The sequence below is a fragment of the Physeter macrocephalus genome, chromosome 12, assembly GCF_002837175.3.
Source record: "Physeter macrocephalus isolate SW-GA chromosome 12, ASM283717v5, whole genome shotgun sequence".
NCBI lineage: Eukaryota > Metazoa > Chordata > Mammalia > Artiodactyla > Physeteridae > Physeter > Physeter macrocephalus.
The window spans coordinates 25,105,740-25,128,254 of record NC_041225.1 but is presented as its reverse complement, the minus strand read 5'-3'; the positions used below and the strand labels follow the sequence as shown (position 1 = coordinate 25,128,254).

General features: G+C 61.5%; 1 protein-coding gene across 1 annotated transcript; it reads right to left on the bottom strand.

The window, feature by feature from the left end:
- Window positions 1–1,015: 1,015 nt before the first annotated feature.
- On the bottom strand, window positions 1,016–17,933 carry EDAR (ectodysplasin A receptor). The gene is made up of 11 exons (XM_024116595.1): window positions 17,883–17,933; window positions 17,264–17,386; window positions 16,713–16,894; window positions 11,290–11,375; window positions 6,233–6,319; window positions 4,842–4,970; window positions 4,686–4,760; window positions 4,467–4,539; window positions 3,595–3,754; window positions 2,730–2,790; window positions 1,016–1,323 (listed from the first exon to the last, which is right to left on the bottom strand). Exons 1-11 carry the CDS (start codon window positions 17,931–17,933, stop codon window positions 1,016–1,018), a joined length of 1,335 nt encoding a protein of 444 aa, XP_023972363.1.
- Between the last annotated feature and the right edge of the window lie 4,582 nt (window positions 17,934–22,515).

Sequence of the window (22,515 nt, the reverse complement as noted above, 5' to 3'; positions counted from 1 at the left end):
TGCTCACATCCATGGAAGGCCTGGCATCTCCTCCAGCTCCATTTCATTTTTGCTCACTTGAACTTTATTTTCCCCGATTCAGAATCACAGACGAACCTCTTATTTGCAGAACAGAAACTGAGGCCTGGGAGGGGACGAAAATGGCCCACGTTGGCACGAGCAGACCAGGTCCCCGGACCCCGAGCCCAGGCGCTCCGTGGCTGCAGGCCTCGCGTTCCGCGACGGGCTCGGAAGGCGCCACGAGGAAACCTGGGGTTACGTGGCTGGCCTCTCAGGAAGTCGTGATTTCCTTTTCCAAGCACAGCCGACCACTTGTTTCTGTTTGAAGCCAGTGGCCTGTGTCCCTGAGCACTGCTGCCCGCAGAGGGTGCCATCCGAGCGCGGATGAGAGTGCAAAGCGGTGCAGGGACCCCTGGCCCCCAGGCTGGACTCGCGCCGTGGCGAGGTCGGCTGTGGCGGCCCTCGACCGGACGCCCTGCAGACCAGCGCGTGGGGCAGGTGGCAGGGGCTTCCGTGTGACCGGAAGGGCCGCAGGGAGACGGTGACCCCAGGGCCACGTGGGTGATTCAGACCCACGCTGAGCCTGGAGCAGGAGGGCGTGGCGCGGGGCCTGCCTCTTGCAGCTTTCCCAGCCTTGGAGCTGCGTTCCTCGTGGGGCTTCATCTCCCAGAGGAAGCGCTCCCCGCCTCGGGTCGTGTGCCGTCTTCCAGGAGAACGTCCGTCTCTCCCGGGCTGCGAACTCCCCGCAGCCAGGGACCAGAGGCTTCACGTCTGTCCTCCGGCACTGCTGGTGCACACGGGGGGCGCCGACCGTGTCCGCGGAGGAGGGGTGGCGGGCGGGCCGCACGGGTGCGCACAGACTCGCTGGGGCTGGCGAGGCCGGCGGGCCGGCGTGTGCACGTGGATTTCTGTCTGGTGAGACCGGGCGGCGGGCCTGTTTCCTCCCGTTCCTCGGACCAGCGAGGCGGCCCCGGTGCGCAGGAGGCAGCCCAGCCACGGGGTCCGCGGGCCCCGCTCAGGACGCGGCGGGCGGCGGGGCGGCCGCCCACTCCAGGATGTCTGCGCACAGGGACTCCACGGCGTCCAGCCGCTCGATCTGCACCAGCTTGGTGAGCAGCTCCGGGATGCTGTAGCCGGCCGTGCTGATGCGGTCAAAGAGCTGCAGGCCGTCCGTCATGCCCCCGATCTCGTCCCGCTTGAGCCCGAAGCTCTCGGCCAGGTGGCGCCACGTCTTCACCACGGCCTTCTCCGAGTTGTACGTGGCGCTGAGCATCCGGCTGGTCTTCTCCAGGCAGTCGAACGGCAGCTCCGTGGGGCTGAGGCCTGCGCGACAAAGGGCCTCGGTCACGGATCGGCAGGAGCGCGACACCTTCGCAAAGGCTTTCTAAACTCTTTTTTAAAGCGTAAAATAAAACACAGATGCAGGAAACCACACAGAATATATGCTTAAGGCAAACAACTCCCGGGACACTGCCAGCCACACGCGAAGCCCCTCCGTTCCCCTGAGCCAAGCAGCCCTCTAGGACGCCCTCTAGGATACGGTGAGCCATCACCAACGCCTTTGATACGGGCCACTCTTAGTCAGGTGCCCCTGCCGGTATCAGGTCCCTTTATGGGGACCACGGTCACCTTCATGAAAGGTGCTCCAAGGACAGCCTGGCGTGGGCGTCATCTGAGCCAAGTCACTGCCAAGTCAGTGGCCTAGCGTTCCTCAGACCCCGCTGTACGTCAGACTCGGCCAGGGGCACTTTAAAAAAGAACGTGTTTCCACTTCTGGAAGATGCAGTAGACATGCTCTTCCCTCTTCCTCCTGGTAGCACAGCTGAAGACCCGGGACACAGCCACAAGCACAGACAAAACGCCCGTCAAAAGCCTGCTCTCAGCAAGAAGAAAACACTCGGACAGTAACTGCCCTCTTAGAGCCAGACACCCAGAACAGCCCTGGTTCCACTCCCTCCGAGGCCAGCAAAGCTGAGTGGGAGCCTGGGCGTCCACCCCCAGGAGGCCGAAGCACCGGGTGTGTCGGGAGGGCCAGGTGGGGACAGGGGCCTCCTCCTCGTCAGCTGGTAACAAGCCTCCCCGCCCCCATGGTGTTGGTGCAGACCACTCGGAGGGGCAGATGCCCACCCGCACCCCCGTGGGTGTCAGCGAAGGCCGAGTGGGAACCCGCGCATCCACGGCCACCTGGCGGTGACAAGGGGCGCCCGTCCCCCGCCCAGGTGTGTCAGAGGAAGCCAGCTGCACAGAAGCTTCAAGTAAGACCCTGAATCTCAGAACATCACATAAAACTGTTCAGGTTTCCATAGAAACTCACTCATGACCAGGAACCAGGAAAATCTCAAATGAGTGAAAAAAGACCATCAGTAAATGCGGACACAGATAACAAGAGATGTTGAGATATCTGACAAAGATTTTAGAGAAGCTGCGACAAAGGTGCTTCGACAAGTAATCACGAACATACTGACACTTGAGGCAGATAAGAAAAAATAGGTTAACAAAAGATAGAAAGTATAAAGAACCAAGTGGAAATGTTAGAACTGAAAGATGTAATAAGATTAAAAGCTCAGTAGATATGGCAGAATAAAGAGGAAAGAATTAGGGAGCTGGATAGCGAAATAGAAATTACCTACCTGAACAGGAGAGAGAAACTGAAAGACCCAAGAGCCAAACCCAGCCAGACAGCCGGAGAGGGTCCCCGGGAAGTAAGTGCCCCCTGGCCCTCCGCTTACCTTCCACGACGCCACACACATTGGCATACACGTCCAGTATTTTCTTCCTTCGACTCTGAATCTACGAAAAAAGGTATTAAGTTTCAGAAAGCGGGAAAACGGCAGCAAAGGACCTAATCCTCCACCTCGGTGTTGGCGGGCAGCCGCCTTCCCCGATTTCCCATCAGAAACGCTGAACCACGTCCTGTCAGGAACGGCCGTCAGATTCGCAGAAGGAAGCCTCTCCCCTGGGTCACCCGGCTCTGGCGCCCTCATTGCTCACAGGGCCTTCTTGGGCTCCACTGGACCTTCAGACTCAAAGGCGACCGGAGGCCACGTCTGGCCTCGGTCTGCATGGCAGGACGGACCTGGAGGCCCCAGCCTGCGGGCGGGTTCCCGCAGGCGCGGAGCCGTGGGGCGCTCTCCTCTCCAGAGCGGGCGGCTCGGGGCACACACGTGGCCCTCGGAGCCACCATCTCTTGGGACGACCCCACAGGCCCCCTCCAAGGGTCGCTGAGCTGGGCAGCCAGGGCGTGTCCTCGTCGGGAGTGACCCCGAGGCTGCACCTCGGCCCCCGGCCTGGCCGTTCTCGGGGCGGCAGGCGTGTGTGCGCGCGTGCGCGTGCCGTGTCTGGGTGGGTATATTCCAGTATGTTTACAAAGGATGTTGCTGTCCTGTGCTGTTCCAAGCCATCAAAACTTTCTCCTCTTGGTTTGTTATTTTTCCTTTTCTTCTATAAAGCTGCATAATAAGGGAACTAACTTTTCTGTCCTTAATGCCTCCTTTTGAACCTGTCTCCTGGCGGGGCTCGTCGGAGGAACCCCTGGACTCAGCAGCGCCCGTTCAGCGGAAGGCGGTGCGTTTGGGGGCCGGGCGTGGGCCTCACCCCGGCCGCCTTGGTGGCGGTGGCCGACTTCTCCCCGGCCAGGTGGACCAGCGACAGCAGGCACAGCTCCGGGGGGCCCTGCCCGTCGGGGGCCAGCTCCTCGTCGCTGTCCAGGCTCCGGTTCAGCAGCTGCACCTCCTCCGACGAGGCGTCGTTCTCACTACGGAGACACGGTTAGGGTTAAGGGCGCCCGGGCTGGCTGGCCTCACCCGCTACCCCAGCAGTGGGGGCTGTGGGCGCCGACAGCTGTCCCCGCTTTACCGAGCGGCTCTCGTCGCGGGACTCGAGACGCAGAGACACCGCTCTGGGGCCTCCCCACCTCCCGGCCGTCCACACCCGAGTCTCCACCGAGCAGACGGGGTCCCGGGCCGGCGCCGCACCCCGCAGACGCCTGGAGTTACTGGAAACAAAGCTGAACACAGCCTGCGCCCGGGGACCCCCTCCGACGGGGGCGGGGGGCTTCGGGGCCCCCACGGGGGTAGGGGGGCTCACGTCACCCCCTGCCCCCGCCCAGGCCGCGGCCCTAGTCACGCTCTCGAAATCACGCGAAGAACAGCATTCTTCCTCATAGGCACCCTGCTCGCCTCCTGTGGTTTGGCTGAAGATCGATTTAACACACCATCGTAAAGCAATTATACTCCAATAAAGATGTTAAAAAAATTTTTTTAAATAAAATAAAAACAAAGAGCCTTGTGTCCTGGCAAGCGGGTCACAGAAGCGAAGCCCCGCCGCAGCGCCACGTGGAGGTGCAGGACGCGGACCCGGCGCGGCCAGCAGGCGGGGGCGGCGCGTGCGGCGCGTGCGGCCTAGCGCCCTTCCGGGTCGCGCCCCCGAGGGCCGCCTTCGCCCGCGCTGGGGGCTGCCCGACTCACCTCTTGGCCGACTTCGCCGGAGCTGCCGTCAGCTTCTCGAATTCGTCCTGCTCGGAGAACATCACCACGCTGTCTGTGGGGACGGGAGCGGGTCGGGGAGGCGTCAGCGTCCGGCCTCCCCGGAGGGGCCGCGCGCCCGGCCCTCAGCCCACGCCCACCCGGACGCCCGGCCCTCAGCCCACGCCCTCCCGGACGCCCGGCCCAGGGGCTGCCCCCCACCTGGGGCCTCCTTCTTCTCCTCCTCCTCGCTCACGGGGCCTTCCGGGCTCTTCACGGGGGCGCTGGGGCAGCAGGCTGCGGGGACAGAGGGCGTGGGCGGCCGGCTCGCGTCGCGGGGAGCGATGGGGGCGCGGGCGCGGGGCACGGGGGCGGCACCTGGGGCGGGAGGCCTGGCCTTCAGGATGTAGAACATGATGATGAGGACGAGGGCGACGGCCATGGTGAAGATGGTGGACATAGCGATGACCAGGGCCGTGGCCAGGTGTCCTTGGCCCGCGAGCTCTGCTGCGGTCGGGAGAGAAGGCCCGTGACTCGGGGCTCGGGCCCCCCTGCGAGGCCGCGGCCCCGGTGAGCAGTGGCCCTGCCGCCGACCCTCCAGGGGACCCTCGGGATCCAAAACGCTGGCTTCGTCTGAAAACCGAGCGCCAAAAGTCCGCTCCGGCCGTCACGTCGGGACCGCCCGTCCAGCCCCCTTGCCGGCCAGCGGCGGCGGATGCCTAGGTTGCTCCCGGCTGTTTGCTCTCGGTTCTACTTCTTTGGGGACCTGGCAGGTGGGTGTGGAGAGAAGGGGGCCCACGAGCTAAACTGTCCTGAAGACAGTTCAATCCAAGATTTTTCACAGCAAGAGCCAGGGTGGAAGCGACGCCTCCGAGGGCCGAGACTTGATCCCCGGTGTGGCTCCAGCTTCTCCCGCAGCCTCGGGCTCCGTGTGCCCAGGGCCCAGGTAGAGGTGTGCCCGGGCTGCCACGCACCTCCTCTGCTCGTCTCCCCAAAAGGGGGAGACCTGTCCTAATTCTCGGAGGGAACCAAGCAGGACCCGCTCTCCCGAAGCAGGATCCAGGTACCCAGGCCCCCGGCCCCCGGAGGGAGGCCGGCCCCTCTTTGTTAAAAGGCACTAGAGCCGGTAGCCAGGCGCTGCCCCTTCGGGTGGGGTGCGCCTGCGTGGTCCTCGTGTTTTCCTTTCCTCTGCTGGTGCCACCTCCGTCCTGGAGGGAGTGTGGTCCAGAACTTCAGCTAAGTTCCTGCCTTGGTGCTCTGTGTGAATGCAGGGGTCAGGCTGGTGGGCTGCACGCCCTGGGATTCTGAGACCTGGGCCCTGAACGTGCTTCCAAACCGGGCAGCACGGGAACCGTGCCCAGTCTTGCTCCGAGAGACACCAAGGCCAGGCTCCCGCAGCCCCCCAGCCTTGAGGGCTTGGGGGTGAAGCCCAGTTACTGGAAACAAGTATTAAAGTGTCAGGTGGGCAGGTTCGTTTGAAAGCCAGCACGGCTCCCCTGAGTCAGGCCCAAAGCCCAGGGGGCTGGCCTCCTCTCCGGCTCCCTGCCACGCACGGCCGGATCACCAGCATGGTCCAAAGGGCCCCGGCACCCGTGGAGGGATCGGCTCCCCTCCTTGCAGAGAAAGTTGCTAACTTCTAGCAGCCGGGGCCCGAGCACGGCTGGCACGTGGAGGGAGTGATCCGAGGTGGGGAAGGTCCCGTCCTGATGACCCTCCTGTCCCCCCTCACTCTCGGCCACCCCTTGGGACCGGCACCCTCCCCACCTTACCTTTGTGGGCGAGCTGGGACGGGGACAGGGTGCTACTGCCGGGCGTGCGCGGGAAGCTGGCAGGGACTCCCGAGACGGCTCCCACACCTGTGGGGATGGCGGTGACCGTGGGTCCCTCGAAAGGACCCGGATGCCCCAGCCTTGGAGACGGAGCACAGGCCGCGGGCTGAGCGCCCCCGGCCCCAGAATTCTCGTGAGGAAGGGGCTGGGCCGGGGGGGCCCCTTCACCTCTTAGAGCTCATGACAACCCTACAGAGTGCCCTGACCTCGCCGGCATTGTTGCTCCTTACGTGGGACACACGGGTTCACAGCTGCTCACTCCGGGGGATTCAGACTCGGTCTCCACGAGCACCCGTGGGGAGGAGAGAAGCAGGTGTGTGCGCGCGCGTGTGTGTGTTTGGGGGGAAACACCTGAGGGATTCCTTCCATTGCATCGAACAGGGACGTACTTGTAATACTTTTTCTAGTTATAAAACAAATACATGCTCGTGATTAAACATCTGGAAACTATCAGAAGCCAAGAAAGAAGGGAAAGGATCACCCATAGCCTCACGGTCTAAAGTTGACATTTTGATGTATTTTCCTCTAGAATTTTCCTCTGATAACGTTTTCAAAATAGTTGTGACCAAACGGTTTAAGAACAGAGATGAGGTTTCCTTCTCTCAAAACTGTGATTCACAAACTTGGCTCCTTCGTAAACGGTGTCGCAGTCTGATTCTGGGGTCGGTTGAGTCAGCAGGGTTTTGTCCTGTTAAATCGCCCGGATGGTAGACCTTCCTTAGGTCAGACTTGAGCTTTGTGATTCGTGAAGAGGATCATGTTTTAATAAGTTTCCTCCTGTCTGGCTTCTGTCTCTCCGGGTCCGGGGTCATTCGCGCCTCGGGTTTGCCTGAGTGAGGACAGGTGCGCGGGGCCCCCGTGTCCACAGCCGGCCGGCCTGGCCCTGCAGGACCTGGGCAGCTCTGGAGGCGGGCGGGTGGAGAGGGCGGAGGCTGGGAGGGACGGGCAGTGGGGGACTGGCCCCGAGTGACCGCGTTTCTGTTCGTTAGAAACTGAACTGTGCCTGGAGACCTTCGCGCGGGGGAGGGGGAGGACACGCGGTCCCCGCAGCCCGGCCGGGCCGCTGTCCCCCTGGGCGGCCTCCTTCGTCTGTAAAACACCGCCAGCTGCTCAGATGTCCCAGGACCAGAGGCACCTCCGCTGGAGATTTCGGCTCCTGCAGCCCAGGGCCCTCACCCGTCTTGAGCTCCCGGGCTTTGCCCTTTGCCCTCTGCCCTCTGCCCACGGCGGGGCAGCCCCTTCCCCACGCCAGGCTCGCGCCCGCGGTCCCCGCCACTGCCGACTGCTGGCCCTCGGGTGAGTCCCAGCTCTCCCGCTGAGAGGGGCGCGGGCGGCCGCGGTGGGTCTTTGCATCCTCTCCCGGGTGGGCTCCTGAGTGCGTCCAGGGCCTAGAGGGACGTCCCTCGGCCTTTCCCCCACCCACCAACGTCTGACACCTCTCGTGACTGAAGCGAGGTTTAAAAGGCATTGATTTCGCCATCTCTCCTGGGGCGGGGGGCAGCGTCAAGCACCACCCGATTTCCTTTCGAAAGCAAATAGGTTGCTGGGAACCAGGCCATCTGTCTGTTTAAGGGGCTTGAGGCAGCTGAAGCCACGTCTCAGGAAGACAAATCCCCGTGGGCTCTGCGTGTGGGTGTTTGTCGTCTCCGTCTGTTCCTGTCCCTCTTCGCTGGGCTTGCCCGTGCGGCTGGTGACGGGCTTGGGGACACAGACGCGCCCAGGCCTGTGGTCTAGAGAGAGACAGCCAGAGCTGCCGGCGGCTGGACTTACGAAATGCCTCTGCTATGCCTCCCCCCGACGGGAGGGGCTGGCACACAGTGACCACATCCCCTGCCACGCCCCTGCCGGGTGGCAGCTGAGCCTCTGCCCTGATTCACGACACCCCCAGGGGCCTCCAGCTGGTGTCGCCTGCACAGCCCTGGGATCCTCGCTGATCTCCAGCGGATCAGACGGACTGTTCTGGGCCCGCCGAGGGGTGGGGAGGCTGCGTGGCCGGCGGTCATCTCTGTGGGCGGGCGCCCTCGGGACAGCGCCACCGGGACCCTGCACAGCCGAGTCTCCGAGTTCCCGTCCCAGGCTCTGCCCTGGTCCCACGAGGACTGACTTGGCACCAGCACCAGTATTTGGTGTCGAGAGGTTTCTGTCCATCCAGCACGTGCCTCCCGGGCTGGCTCCTGAGATGAGAATGTTCCTCGGGGTTGGGTGGTCGGCAGGTCCGTCCCTCCATCCACAAGGGAGCAAAGAGGAGGCGTTTTGAAACCGGGGTGAGGCGAGGCAGGAGACCCCAGAGGAGAGCCTGTGGGTCTGGGTCTGGGTCTGCTCGGCCCTCTGCTGAGTGGGGGTCGTCCTCTGGGGACTCAGAGCCCCAAGCATGTGGCTTAATGTGGCCGCACCTCCACGCCAGGGTTGGGGGGCGTGGGCGACCGGAGTTTCTGGGGCCCTTGGCCTGTTAATCCACAAGCTGTGGATACGCCGGTTTGTAACAGAGTCAGGCTGGGATCCTCCATGTATGGCACAGTTTGGATTTTTAGGGACGATTTATGGATCTGTACGGCTTCACGGGGTGGCCCCGGTGCGGAGGCTGGGGCAGCGGCGGAGCATCAGGGCCTGGCTGCCCTCGGGGGACGCAGCTTGGACCCCACGGGAGCTGCGATAGGAGCAGGCGACAGGTGTGCGCCCTCCTGGCTGAGAAGCTCTGCCTTGAGAAACAGCTGGAATCCCGCCGCTGGGGCCAAGGCTTCACCTTCGAGTGGCAGCACTGCTGGGCAGAGAGCTGGCCCTGGACCGGACTCCTCGGGCACCTCTGTCCCCACAGTGCTGGACGGGGATCGGGGTGTCCCCCTGACGGACGAGGAAACTGGGGCACGAAGTCAAGGACCTTCCCGGAAGTGGAAGCTCATCGCGAGGCCCCGCCCCGCACTGCTCCGCCATGCAGAGAGGCCTCTTTCTTCAGGGGCGGGCACTGCGCGCAGGGAGGGGGCACACCCAGGGCTCGGCCTGCAGGACGGCTTCCCGCAGCCTGGCCTGGCTGGGCTGCTCCAGCACTGAGACGTGGGGCCTGTGTCACACGCCGCCCTGGGGTCCGTGCCATGCTCTTTGACGTGGTCTGTAGGGTCCACTGTCCAGCAACCTGGGGTGTCAAGGGGCTGGCTTCAAGGGGGTCCAGCCCAGGCGATCACAACCAACCAAAGGCTGGAGGCAAAGGGGCTCTGGGCCCCCGACCGGTGGGACCCAGGCATCCAGCCGGCGACTCTGGGGACCTGACCAACTCCTGGCTTTCCCGGGATGGGGCTGCTGGCAGCCCTGTGGGTTGGTCACAATCAGCCTTTCTGGCCCTGTCTGCTGACCCGAGCAGGAGCCCCAGATAAAAGGTCAGTGCAGAGGAAGGTGCAGACCCCAGAAGTGGAGCCCACCCTGGAGACCCCCTAGGCAGCAGGCTCCACTCCCCACGTAAGCCCACAAAGCCTCTCTTGGCTGCATCTCCCCATTTCCCAGAGGGACAAACAGAGGCCAGGTGACTTTCAAGGTTGCACAGCAGGACTCCGGGTCCCCTGACTCTCAGCTTCCCTTCCTTGCTGGCCTCCTTCAGGGCTGGATCCTGCAAACCCACTGGGGGCCCGGCTGGGGGCTGCTCTTGAGATAAGCAGTTAATTACGGGCTGGGGGCCGGGGGTTACGCGCTCATTGTCGAAGTCTGCTGGATTCGGGGACTCTGCTGTCTTTCTCCATGTGATGGGCCTCATGTTGGAGGAGAGGAGGGGCTGCTTCCCGGGCTGAGAGCTCTCCGGCTTCGGGGTGGCTAGTGGGGTCCCCCGCGGACAAGGACACAGGCCCTGTGAGCTTTCAGATGACGGCCCATGGGGAAGAGCTGCAAGGATCCCAGGTTCCACATCAAAGAGCTTTTTCTCAGTAGGTGGGTGAGTGTCTGCCGTCTTCCCGGATAGGACTTCATCCCAAAGCCCCCTGGGATTGACCTGTTTAGATTCCCCAGCAGAAGCCACAGAAGTGGCAGCCCAGGCCTCTGGACCTCCTCTAATTGGTGAATTAATTAGCATCTGGCTGGGTGGGAAAGCTCAGCTTTAAAGACATGCAAACTGTCCTTGCCAGGCTCACCTACTTAAGGACTTTGGAAGGGAGGGAACGCCCTCCCACCGCCCAAGGCATCTCCTCCAGCCGATCCGAGGGCAGGAGCCCTGCCACTCTCTCCTCTTGCCCTCCTCCCCTTCCTCCTGGTGCGTGCTTTCCGGAGGCAGGCCCTTGTTCTAGTCTCCCTGGCAAGATATTGTGAGAAAGCGGGGTGGGCAGGGCCTTATGGAGAACCAGGAGGGCAGGGCCCCAGCGCAGACCCTCAAGCTCTCTGGAATGGGAGCGGGGCCGCAGCCCAGGACCAGACTTCCACTTCGCTCCCAGCCGTCCCGTCGTCCATCCGTCCACCTGTCCCACCTCGTTCGTGTCTCTCCCGACCACAGACCGGAGAGGCCACACACCGCCTTCTCTGAAGCACAGATTCCTGGCCCTTCCTCATAAATGGACGCCCGAGAACGTCAAACCAAAATTAGAGCAGGAAAGCAGCAGCCCGAGGTGAGATTCTAAACTTGAGAGACTCACTGTTTGCGGCACATGCTTTGTGATCACTCCTCATATCCCCTTGGCCTCGTCTGGTTTATAAAACACTTGTGAGAACACAGTTGCTGAGCCCTTTGCAGCACTCAGCAAAACACCTTGGCATTGTGGGTGTTTGCAAAGATCGCGAGAGATGGATGGTCCACGTTACGGATGAGAAAACTGAGGCTCACAGAGGCCCCGCGACTGGCGCTGGCCTGCATCTGACTCGTGGTTCTGCCACTGCAACCCTGCCCCGCCCCGTGGACCTGCAGCCTGCGGCCGGCGCGCAGATCAACTCTGCGCCCTCACGGTCACGAGCCAGGGTGGGAAGCTCCCGCCTAACGCCAGGTCTCGGAGCTGAGCCAGGACCACTGCCGGAGCGCAGACACTCACATTCCTTGGTGTTGGGGGGCGCCAGCAGGCAGGAGTAGCAGACCATGCCGTAGATGTTGCGAGGCCTGTTCTCCAACATGTAGTAGCTGCGGGGGGAGGGGGGCGGGGCGGAGAGAAGACAAAGCAGACAGGTGAGCAGGCGTGAGCACGGCGCGTGCTGACCACCCGGTATGCCCGCTGCCAAAGCCGGACACGGGGGAGGGCGGGCGGGCCCCGCGGAGGAGGAGTGCCCCTGCAGCACGGGCACAGCCTGCAGCCTGGCGGCGTTACGGGCAGGGGTGTCTAGGAGCCCCTGGGACCCTGGGACCTCCTGGACCGCACGGACGCTTGCTGACCGAGACCGAGCGGGGCTGGCCGGAGGGCGTGGCAGCAGCAGAGACCGTGGCCACGTCTAGAGCGGTCAGGGCAGACGGCCTGAAACGCAGCCAGGTCACGACCGAGAGTCCCCCACTTCCTCCTCAGATAAGGACGCCTGGTGAGCCCACGCTGCAGCTGCACCCACTTAAGGAAAACGTCAAGGCCTTCAGGTACGGCTGTCCACAGGCCTTCATGCCCAGCGATGCCCCACTGACGTCGGCGTGCCAGCCGGGACCCTGCAGGCCGCACCCCGGGCCCGCTCAGGCCCCCCTCACCCCATCCCCCCACCACAGGCTTCAGCCCCTCTCTGGGCCCCTTTCCCATAAACACACGCGGAGCCATTCGCCACATGGTGAGAAGTCATTGAATGAGTGAGCTGCTGCCAGTGTCTTCCCTATTACAGTTCAAGCGATGGAAACTCCTCCCCACCACCGGATCTGCCTGTGGTGGGTTTTCAATCTCTTTTTTATGAGCCGAGCCCTCCCTGGCCCGTGGTGGCAGCGGTGAGGCCGGAGGGGTCTGGACTCCAGCCTCCGAGGGCTGGACGGTTACCAGCACCGTGATGATCGTAACCGCCTGCCCTTCCTTAGGGCCTTTCAGCCCCAGGTCCCCGTGCATCCTGTAAACGTGAATTAACCGATCGCAAAACACCCCCCAGAGAAGCCGCATCAGGCAGGCTCACAGTTAAGCTCTCAGACGCACGTCTGCCGCCTCCAGAGCCACCTGCAGGGCATCGCCTCCGGGCCAGCCGGGCCAGGGCCCCGGGGTGACCCCTCCCCTCCAGCCCAGCCGTCCTGGTCCCCGGTGCCCTGTGCTGGGTGTTGTGGGGGAGGCGCGGGCAGGGATGGGTGAGGCCGGGGCTCCAGCACAGAAGCTGATGGGGCCCCAGGGTGTCCCGTGGGCCTTCCTCCCCTCCGGGCCCGGCCACTGGCCCTGGGCGCGGGCTCTGCCTAGGTGAGACCCTCCCCCGCCCTGGCCCTCCTCCGTCTTCCTGGCACACAGGCCCCTGCTGGGGAGGCTCTCTGAGCTGTGCCCCTGCCTGATGAGGCTTCTGGGCCGAGCGGTGTGATGAGCTGAAGGCCCAGCGAGAAGCAGGTTCTCAGGGCTTCTAGCATGTTCCTCCAGGAGCTGTCAGGGGCCTCCTCCTAACGGCCTGCATTCAACCCCTCGCTGGTCTTTAGCACGTGCCGCGCACCGAAATTTTCAGAAACGTTAGGTTGTTCTCCTCGGGGCTCGCTCGGCCTGTCCTGGGCGGGATGGGGGTGAGGATGTGGCTCAGCTGCTTCACTTCCCTCCACCCGAAGCTGGCTGTTCCCTTAGGGCCCCGTGGCCCTTTGTCTTTTTTTTTTTTTTAATTTATTTATGTTTGGCTGCGTTGGGTCTTCGTTGTTCTCAGGGCTTCTAGCATGTTCCTCCAGGAGCTGTCAGGGGCCTCCTCCTAACGGCCTGCATTCAACCCCTCGCTGGTCTTTAGCACGTGCCGCGCACCGAAATTTTCAGAAACGTTAGGTTGTTCTCCTCGGGGCTCGCTCGGCCTGTCCTGGGCGGGATGGGGGTGAGGATGTGGCTCAGCTGCTTCACTTCCCTCCACCCGAAGCTGGCTGTTCCCTTAGGGCCCCGTGGCCCTTTGTCTTTTTTTTTTTTTTTAATTTATTTATGTTTGGCTGCGTTGGGTCTTCGTTGCTGCGCGCGGGCTTTCTCTAGTTGCGGCGAGCGGGGGCTGCTCTTCGTTTTGGTGCGCGGGCTTCTCTTGTTGCAGAGCCCGGGCTCTAGGTACGCGGGCTCAGTAGCTGTGGCACAGTTGTGGCTTAGTTGCTCCGCGGCATGTGGGATCCCCCTCCTGGACCAGGGATCGACCCCGGCGGATTCTTAACCACTGCGCCACCAGGGAAGTCCCGGCCCTTTGTCTTTATGTAAAGGTCAGATTGCCTACACTTTGGTCTACACTGTGACTTTCCCCTAGGTCTTTTTTTTTTTTGCTCCTGTTCTTCAAGGGTTGATTAAGGTGAGGGGCCCAAGACAAGACTCAGTTCATACGGGGCCTCTGGAATCTTCCTCCGAGTCGACGGGGTGTAGCTTCTCCCCAAGGACTTCCTCCGCGCGGGGCTCCTAGGCTAGCGGACGCTCCCTTGCCCTCCCCCCATGCTGGCGGGCAGAAGCCACCGTGAACTTCACCCCGTCCTCCCTCTGTCCTAGGAGGCCCGGCCGGGAGTGGCCGCGGCCAGCGGGAGCTTGTCGTGGGGAGGCAGTGAAATCCAGCCTCTCTGCGTGCTTTGTTCCCCGGCCTCCTGCACAGCCTTTCTCACAGGCAAGCCCGTGGACGGCTCCTTGTGCAGCCGGGGCCTGGCTGCCCGCCGACACACAGCGCCTGCCAAACCACAGGCAGGGACACGGCCACGCAGATCCCGGGATGCACTCGCAGGGCTGAGCTGGGTCGGAGCGACCCGGGCGAGCCTCACCCACCCCTTCCTGCCCTACGAAGTGGAATCATGGGAGGAGCCCATCCAGACCACGAATGTGCAGGTGACTCCCAGGTCGGACCTGAGCTCCACACCTGTCTCCATCCACGTGTTAGCTGTCCTGGTCTGGACACTAGGACCGCCTCGAATTCCACACACCCCTCCTCCATCTCCCCTCCACCTCCTGCACCCACGTCCCAGCAAGGGGCGTCACCGCCCTCACGGCTGGCTGGGCGGGCATCCCACACGACCCGGTCTGCAGCTCCGTCACCAGGATCCTCCAGCCGCTCTGAAGGTTTCCTCTGCCTCTGCTGCCCCCCGCTCCCACGACTCCCCTGCCCTGGTCCCGGCTCTGTCTCTTCCCCAAGCGGCCCGGTTCCTTGTTCTGGACGCAGCGGCACCAAGTGAAGACCTGCCTCATCGGCACCGTCTTCCCTCCACCCTGCCCCCTGCCCGACCCCACAGCCTTGCCCGTGCCTTCCGCTTGGCCACAGGGACCACAGCCCCACGGCCCCTTGTACTTTGTCTTGAGCATCTGCCTCAGACAGCCCCGTCCTCTTCTTGGCCCCCGTCCCCTGCCACTAAGGAGGGTCCTTCCTGGACCCCTAGACGACTGGGCATACCTGCCCCACTGGGCTGCAGTCACCGATTTTCCACTGCAAAGAGAGGAACGAAGTCCTCCTCTTTGTCTCACTACTACCCACCTGGTGGGCTCTCAAGTCAGAGGTTTACGAAAGTGCGTGCAGGAGCTGCTACGCTAGGTTGTGACTGTCAGATCCGATTCTCACACCCGGAAGCTCTCAAAGTAAGTTGAGGTTTTGCAAAGAGCATTATTCTCTTCCCAAGGTGAGCAAGGCCAGGTGTGCAAGCTTTTCCTCGGCACAGCTGTAGTTAACCCTCGAAACTGCGTTTCTCTCGTGAATTCTGTGTCTGCACCAATAAAAACCAGTCAAGGCAAAGACCTAGGAAGCGTATGTTACGAGGGACCGATTCCAGCCACCTAAGGTCAAGGTCCTACTGAAGTTCTCTTGTTCAGGCAGTGTCTGCACAAAGTCCTCAGCAGTGTTTGTGTCACTGGTGGGAAAACCTCAATCCTGCTTCTTCCAATATGTTCGTTTTGGTGGGCACACAGCAACACGATAACCTCCACAACTAAATTAAAGGCTGGCAGCTGTAGAACTTTTATTCTCATCAGACTTTCTAAAAGAACAGCCTAATATCCTCCCTGGGTGTAGCTACCTGTTTTTTTGCACATTGAGAAATAACGTTCCCCTGCTTTCTTTACCCGTTTGACAGATACGTTTGGGTCGTACTCTGTGTCAGGGATGGGCGCGTGGGCTTATCAGGCAGCTACATGGCCATGCGGGTCTGCAGCTCAGGAGGCAGGTCTCAACCGAAGGCCAAAAGCTGCAGAGACTCGGGGTGGGGATGGTCACCGGCAGGGGGATGGCAGAGGAAACGGATGCTTCCCAGCATAAATTTGAACGAAGGTTAATTTCTGCAAACTTAAAATATCTCCCTCATCTTAAAGAGTTTTTCACTTTCAATCTGTCTCTAACTTGGAGGGTCTTTGTGCACTTCCCTTTTTTTATAGACTAACGTCCACTACTCTTGTTTGCATATAGTCTTCTTATTTTCTATCTCCTCTTAATTCAATACAGTGATTCCAGGTGGGAGGGGTGGGTGGACAAGCCGGCTGCGAAATACGGTGCATTGTTCACACTGCTGCTGCTATGACCACCGCCATCATCACCGTGTCCGTCAACACCACCTGCATCACCACCGTGACCACTGCCATCACCTCCATCATCACTTCTATCACCTTCGTCATCACCATGACCACCGCCATCATCACTGTGTCCGTCAACACCACCTCCATCACCACCTGCATCACCACCATGACCACCACCATGACCTCCATCACTTCTGTCACCTCCTTCATCACCTGCATCACCACCACCTGCATCACCACCACCTCCATCACCACCATGACCTCTACCATTGTCACCACCGCCAGTGGCCTTCGCCACTGCTCTCAGTCTCTATCTGCAGCCCTTGTGAGCACAGGTTGTGTGGCCACCAGAGGGAGGTAGTCACTGGGTGTCAGGGCGGTACTTTCCTTCTCCCAAGGGGAACTTGCTACTGTCTTGTCTGTAAGAAGGAAGACTCCTTCTGTCTTTTAGGCTAATTGTACTTGCACTTTGCTTTTTTGGGAAGACTTTTGACACATAAGAGAATTGTGGTGGAATTACAGGCACCATATGTCTCAAATATTTCTATTAGTAGCTTTTTACGCTAAATTTTTTCCAGAATACTAAAGATACCAAACATAATACATCGGCATGGAATCTTGGTTTTCTCTCCGCCAGAGCATTCCACATGCGTTGTCTCGTTGAAAGCATCCAACAGATCTCCTTGACTGGAGTGCTCAGAGGTGCTATGATGACGGTGTCCACTTAGGGACACACACGCGGAGCCTGGGTGGGCGGCCCGTCCCGGGGAAGGTGGAGGGAGGGACCCCGACCGCCGACCCCAGGCCTGGCTGCCTGCCGCGGGACCCGGACCCGGCGCGGCAGAGGAGGTGGGGCGGGGCGGCCCTGAGCTCACCCGGGCAGGCAGGGCCCGCACTCGGCGTCGTGCTCCGTGTCCCCCGGCGTCAGCACCGTGGCCCGGAAGAAGCCCTCGCAGTCCTTGTGGCGCCGGCAGATCTGGTAGCCGCCCTTGGAGAACTTCTCCGCGGGGCAGGGGACGCAGCCGTAGTCCTCGTCTCTGGTGCCGTAGCCGCAGGACTGGCCGGGGACGGGGACGCAGGTGAGTCGGCGGCCGCGCCCGCCGTGGCCCAACGGCGGCCCCTCTGAGCCCTCCTGCCCCGCGGCGCCCGGCCCCACGCTGCCGCTCCCGCCGGGTCCCCGAGAAACTCAAGCAGCCAAGCCGGTGGAGCTGCAGGCCTGGGCGCCCGACCCGCGGGGCTGCGCGAGGACCCCAAATACCGCAGCGCGCTGGGGCTCCCGGAGCCGAGATCATCGCGCGGAGCTCGTCCGGGGAGGAGAGGCCGCGTCCAGGCAGCCAGCCACGCGGCGGGGCAGGACGCCGCGGCCTCCGGCCACCCCCCGGGCAGGCTCTCCTTATCCCCGGGCGGGCGCGGCGCGGGGTCTTACCAGGTAGGGCTCCTCCCCCGGCCCGCACGGGGGACACTCGTGGCACACACCCGCCGTCTGGTTGTAGAACTCGTTCTCGCCGCAGGTGGCGTCCTCTGCTCCGGCCCAGCACGCCAGGGACGCCTGCCTCGAGGAAGGGGCTCCTTTGGCCTCCACGCGCCCTGGGAGACGCCCCCCGACTCGGGGTCTGCGTCCGGAGGTTGGGGCGGAAGGACCTGGCGGGGCCCTGCGGCCCCCGGGCGCTGATTTGGCGCCTTCGGTAATGACCAGGCAGCCGCCGCCCTGCTGTCGAGGCTCCATCCCAAACGCTCCACGCCAGGAGCTCCCCCGACTCCCCTCCCCACGGCCCTCGACTCCTGGGGAGCCCGGGGGCTTGGCTTCCCCAGCTCCGGGGCTGCAGGAGCGCAGAGCACGCGGCCCGCGCGGGGAGCTCCGAGCAGCGGCCACCTCGGCCCGGGGCCAGTCCGGGCTTTGCTGGCGCCTTGGACAGCGCAGTGAAGGGGGTGTGTGATCGCCCGTGTCGCTGCCACACAAACAGGCCGAGAAGGACACGGCTGGTGAAGGGCACGGCCGGGTGGGAGCTCCCACTGGAACCTACCCAGGTGCCCTGGCCACTTACCACCAGGATGGGCAGCCAGGCCATCCGTGCGCCGCCTCTCCTGTGGGCCATTCTCTCCCGAGGGGTCACCTGAAAGACACACTTCATCTGTGCGGGGGCTGCAGGCGAGGGCTGCTCCGGGACCCCGGCCCCGCCCAGCCCCACCTTCACCGCCCCCGGGTCTGAGGGCCTCCCGGCAGGCGCAGCAGAAATGAATACGCCCTCAAAGAAAAGGCAGGTTTTAAGCTGAGCCCCAGGCCCCTTGGATGGCCTCCACCCATGGCCCCCCGTAGCATCGTGCCCTCCCGGGGAAAGAGCTCCAGAGATGAAGGACCAGAGCCCACTGAGGGCCGATGCAAAAGCCCAGGGTGATGGCCACTGTCCTCCTGCTCGGAGGGTCTGAAGAAGCAGGTCCTAATCCTCCAGCCGCAGGGGAGCCCTGAGAGAGAGGTCAGAACCCAGACCACCCATCGCCCCCGCTTCCTGCCGCCCCTGCCTGATGTGAGCTTCCTCCGTGGCACCCGTTGGAGCCATTCAGAGCACACTTGGGTCCAACCCTGTAGTTTCAGTGTTGAGACAGCTGAGGCCCAGAGAGGTCAGGGGCTGGCCCAAGGCCACACAGCTGCCACACGGACGGGGTGACCGCAGCCCGCTTCACCAACCAAACCAATGCCCTGCTGTTTTTGTCACGTCTCCTTTTTCAGGATCAGAGGCCTGTTTCCGACGCACAGCGATTTTACCTGGGAGCCTGGTGCACGGAGTGATGCTGGGCTCACCTGGGCTCCTCGTTCCCCAGCAGCCACATTCGGACCACTGCTGTCTCGCCTGGACACGGGGTTTGAATTCGTGACAAAAGAACACACCCCGTTCTGACGCTGGCCTGTGGGAGGAGCTTCCAGAATCAACCACGGACTCAGACCGGAGGTCAGCTCGTCTCGGGAAGCCCCCAAGGTCACCCCCACCCCTAGTCCCCTTGGCGACCACCGTCGGTCACGGAAACCCACAATCCCCACCCACACAGAGACGGAGTAGGTGCCCCGAGCCATAGCCCTGACGCGGGGACCCACTCCTGCTCCGAGGACCTCGTGTGTACAGATCAGGTTCCTCACGGCCCCGGGAGAAAAGCTGCCACGAGATCACTGTTGGAGAAAGTTGGGGGTCGGGGAAGGGCGGGGGCAGCCGGCATTGCGAGACGGGCCTTCTTTTCCAAACCGCCAGGACTCTGCTCAGTGAGACTTTTGGAGAGAATGCACTTTTGGGAGAAGCGCCCAACACACACACACGTGGCCGGCGGACTCAGGAGCTCTGAGTCCACCCGCCTCTTACCCTGGCAGGCCGTCCGAGCGGCCCCGTCGGCCTCCTGACCCCATGCTCCCCACGCGAAGCGGGTCGCTGAGGTCCAGGCGGGGCCGTGGGAGTCAGTGCCTGTTCATCACTCTCACAAACGCCATCCCGTGGGGTGCCCACGGGTGGCCCAGCGGGTGCAGGGCAGGCTCGGCCTCCCCAGAGGCGGCTCCGGCTGGTTTGTAAAGCTCCCCACACACGCAGAAGCAGTTCTGCAGCAACAGCCTCTGGCTTTTCAACAAAGACTTCTTGGCAGGGAGGGAGGAGGGAGGAGGGAGGGGTGACCGCAGATTGAGGGAGATTATGGGGAGCGACCCCTTTCCACGAATTAGGGGTGGACCTGTGAGCTGTGTGACCAGGAGGAGAGGCAGGACAGTTTGGGGAGGGTGCCCCGCCGACCCCAGGGAGAGACATGGGGACGTGGGCAGGACCCTGGGGCTGAGATCTTTCCGGATCGCTCCCCTGTTGGCCTCTCACCCCAGTAACATCAGGTGGCTCTGAGGAGGGGTTGGTTTTCCAAAATCTACTGAAGAGACACAAAAAGTGCCTTCCCCACGTGCCCGCACACAGTCCTGCACTCAGAACTACGTTTACGGTTGAAAACACCAAGTGGACGCGGCTAGATTAAAGCACCAGCCACCTGGTGGCGAACTCCTGGATGTTTTCCTTCCGGCAAAGAGCAAGCTGGGGCCGGTAGGGAGGCGAGGGGACCGGGTCTGCTCCCGCCAGGTGGGGAGGGAAGGTGCAAACAAAGGCCGGAACTTAGGAACCGGCCCCTGGGTCGGGACGGTGGGTTTCCCTTGCCGGCAGCCCTGGGGCCCTTCCAAGGACAAGGCCCAGGGTTTCTAACTTAACTGACTTCTAAATATACCTGCACCTGGGAGGGCTTCCCTGTAAACCGGAGAAGGGAAGGGCCGGGCCGCAGCTCAGGGCCGTCCAGGCTCCTGGATGAGCAAACCCTCGAACGGACACAGAAAGCGAAGCAGAGCCTGTGGCTTTGGCTGTATTTCCATCATCAACCCCAACTGCCCAAGAAGGAACGGGGTCAGGAAGGGAGGCAAGGGCAGTGCCCAGTTAGGAGTGCAGCCCCGAGGTCTGAGCCGTCATGGAGGGTGGCCCTGCTCCAGCAGCGCCTGGGAGCTGAGTGGCTCCCCGTCGTGACCCCGGTTGTTTTCACTTTGGGGGTCCCCAACCCCGTGCAGGGCAGCGCCCTGCCCCCCACCTGTTACCGGCTCTGAGCCCGGTAACCATGGCAGGGGTGGGGAAACAGTCGGGGGCACGGAAACACCTCCTCGCATCAGCCAGTGGACTCGGCCGTGGGGATGGTCCAGTTCAGGGTCGGCAAACTGCCCCGTGAACCCAGCCGCCACGCGGTCCGGCTCCAAGAGGCCACAGAAGGTCAAACGCATCAGGCCTGAACCCTTGGTTGGGGCCTTCCCAGGAGAAGTTGACAAAGAATCTGGTGATTTGAGTTGAAAGTTTAAAATGAGAATCCCCTATTTTCATTTGTTAGTTTCAATTGAAATAATACTCAGAAAAGAGATATTCTTGCACACATAGAATAAATATAATGCATGCAACGTGCATTCATCTTTGACCACTTCTGACTTTTCTTTTGAAGGATCACTGCTAACACAGATAAGCATGCCGAGCTATTTTGAATCCTATCTGGGACATTCGTTCTTCTGCAGCAGAATCCAGGAAGGCGGGAAAGAGCGAGGAAACTGGTATTTTGGACATTTCTGTTCACATCTTCTTTCTATGTCACTCAACCTTTCCTGTTTGCTTTTATTTTCCTACATATAGACCAGTGACGATGGCAATTTTTTCTGAGGTGCTGTGCACAGCCGTGGCCTCAGAAGATTCCCTAAACACCAGCAGTATTATTATTGTCTATCAGCCCCCATTTGGGCTTCTCAGAAGCTACTTCATATTCAGCAGGAGCTTGTGCATTTGCTCTGCGATGGAAGTGGGGCTGGACGCCGAAGACGGGGCTTGTGAAAATAATGTGGCCAAGATTTATTTATGCAGAAAGTTCAGAGGGAGGGCAGTTATCCTTGTCCAAACCTCCTGCCGTAAGATCTGTGCTCGCAGATTCATTTCTACTTCATTTAATGCCTCACAGCTGAAAAGGACCTTGTAGAAGCGATGGGCCTGGTGAAGCTTCAAAAAAAAGTCCCTATTTTATTGCCTTATCAAAATCGAGGGAAAGCATTTCCAGGGTGAAACCAGGAAGGTTGTTTTAACTAAAATGCATCACTTTAAATTACAAAAGGGAAGTTTTTCTAGGACTCTCACATAAACATATAAGCATGAAATTTTGTTGAAACATAACAGCAGCTGCTCTCCAGCACTTAAATATGCAGGCCATCCATCCACATCCATCCATCCGACCATCCATCCATGCATGCAAGATTTATTGAACACCTACTCCAGACCAGGCTGAACCACAAGTTGACACAATCCCTGCCAGGTCATGTCCCACAGTTTGGTGGGACCGTGAGATAAACACTGAGAAGGGGAATGAGCAGTGGGTGCCAGGGGAGCTCGTGGGGTGTCGTGTGTGGGGAGGTCAGGAAGGCTGCCCCAGGCCCAGAGAAGGGAGCATGGCCGGCAGTCAGCCAGGGATCGCCCTGGAAAGGCAGAGGGCTAGGAGGAGGGACTGCAGGCTGGGACCCGGGAGGGCACACTCGCTCCAGGTCACTGCTCTGTCCTCTTGTCTTAGCAGCAGACAGTGAGTCATCTCCTACACTGTGTTCCATGAAGTCAAGCATGGCTCCCGTTTTCTGCCCAGGGACCGCTGCGCAGGTCTCCCCAGGCTCATCGATCTCCTTGCTTTGCTCAGAGATGTTGGGAAGCCAGCCCTCCCAGCCCACCCTGCCACCCCCAGTCCAGCTCTTCCTGTACCTGGACCCCTGGAGGACGGAGCTGGCAGGGCCCTGAGGCTTGGAGCCCAGGTGGAGCTTGGCCACAGTGGTTCTGCTCAACAGCACAACCAAAACAAAGACGTGACAGGCGATTCGGTAAGACACACCCTGGAATCCCAACCACCTCAGGCAAATAAGAGACATTAACTTGACGGTGAAGATACCCTTTAAGTAAAGGAAGTTGAAGGAAATACTCCATTGGCAGTGAGATCCATAGGTTCTAAATCGGTACCAAGCAGCGATGAAGCAAGAAGGACCTGGAAACCACTGCCATTATTATTTGCCCCTGAGAGGCCCTCAGCTGGCTCCCGCTCTGGGATGTGACTGCAGGTCATGAGATGGCTCCCGCATGGGTGGCAGAGGCCATGGGGGCCTCCAGATGG

Bases quoted from the DNA above. Each gene is read 5' to 3' on its own strand.
- EDAR (XM_024116595.1), bottom strand. From the start codon at position 17,933: ATGGCCCACAGGAGAGGCGGCGCACGGATGGCCTGGCTGCCCATCCTG. The intron at 4,971-6,232 runs GTAAGGTGGGGA...TCCCGACCGCAG, and splicing joins GTCCCAGCTCGCCCACAAAG to CAGAGCTCGCGGGCCAAGGA. The intron at 4,761-4,841 runs GTGCCGCCCCCG...CTGTCCCCGCAG, and splicing joins GGCCAGGCCTCCCGCCCCAG to CCTGCTGCCCCAGCGCCCCC.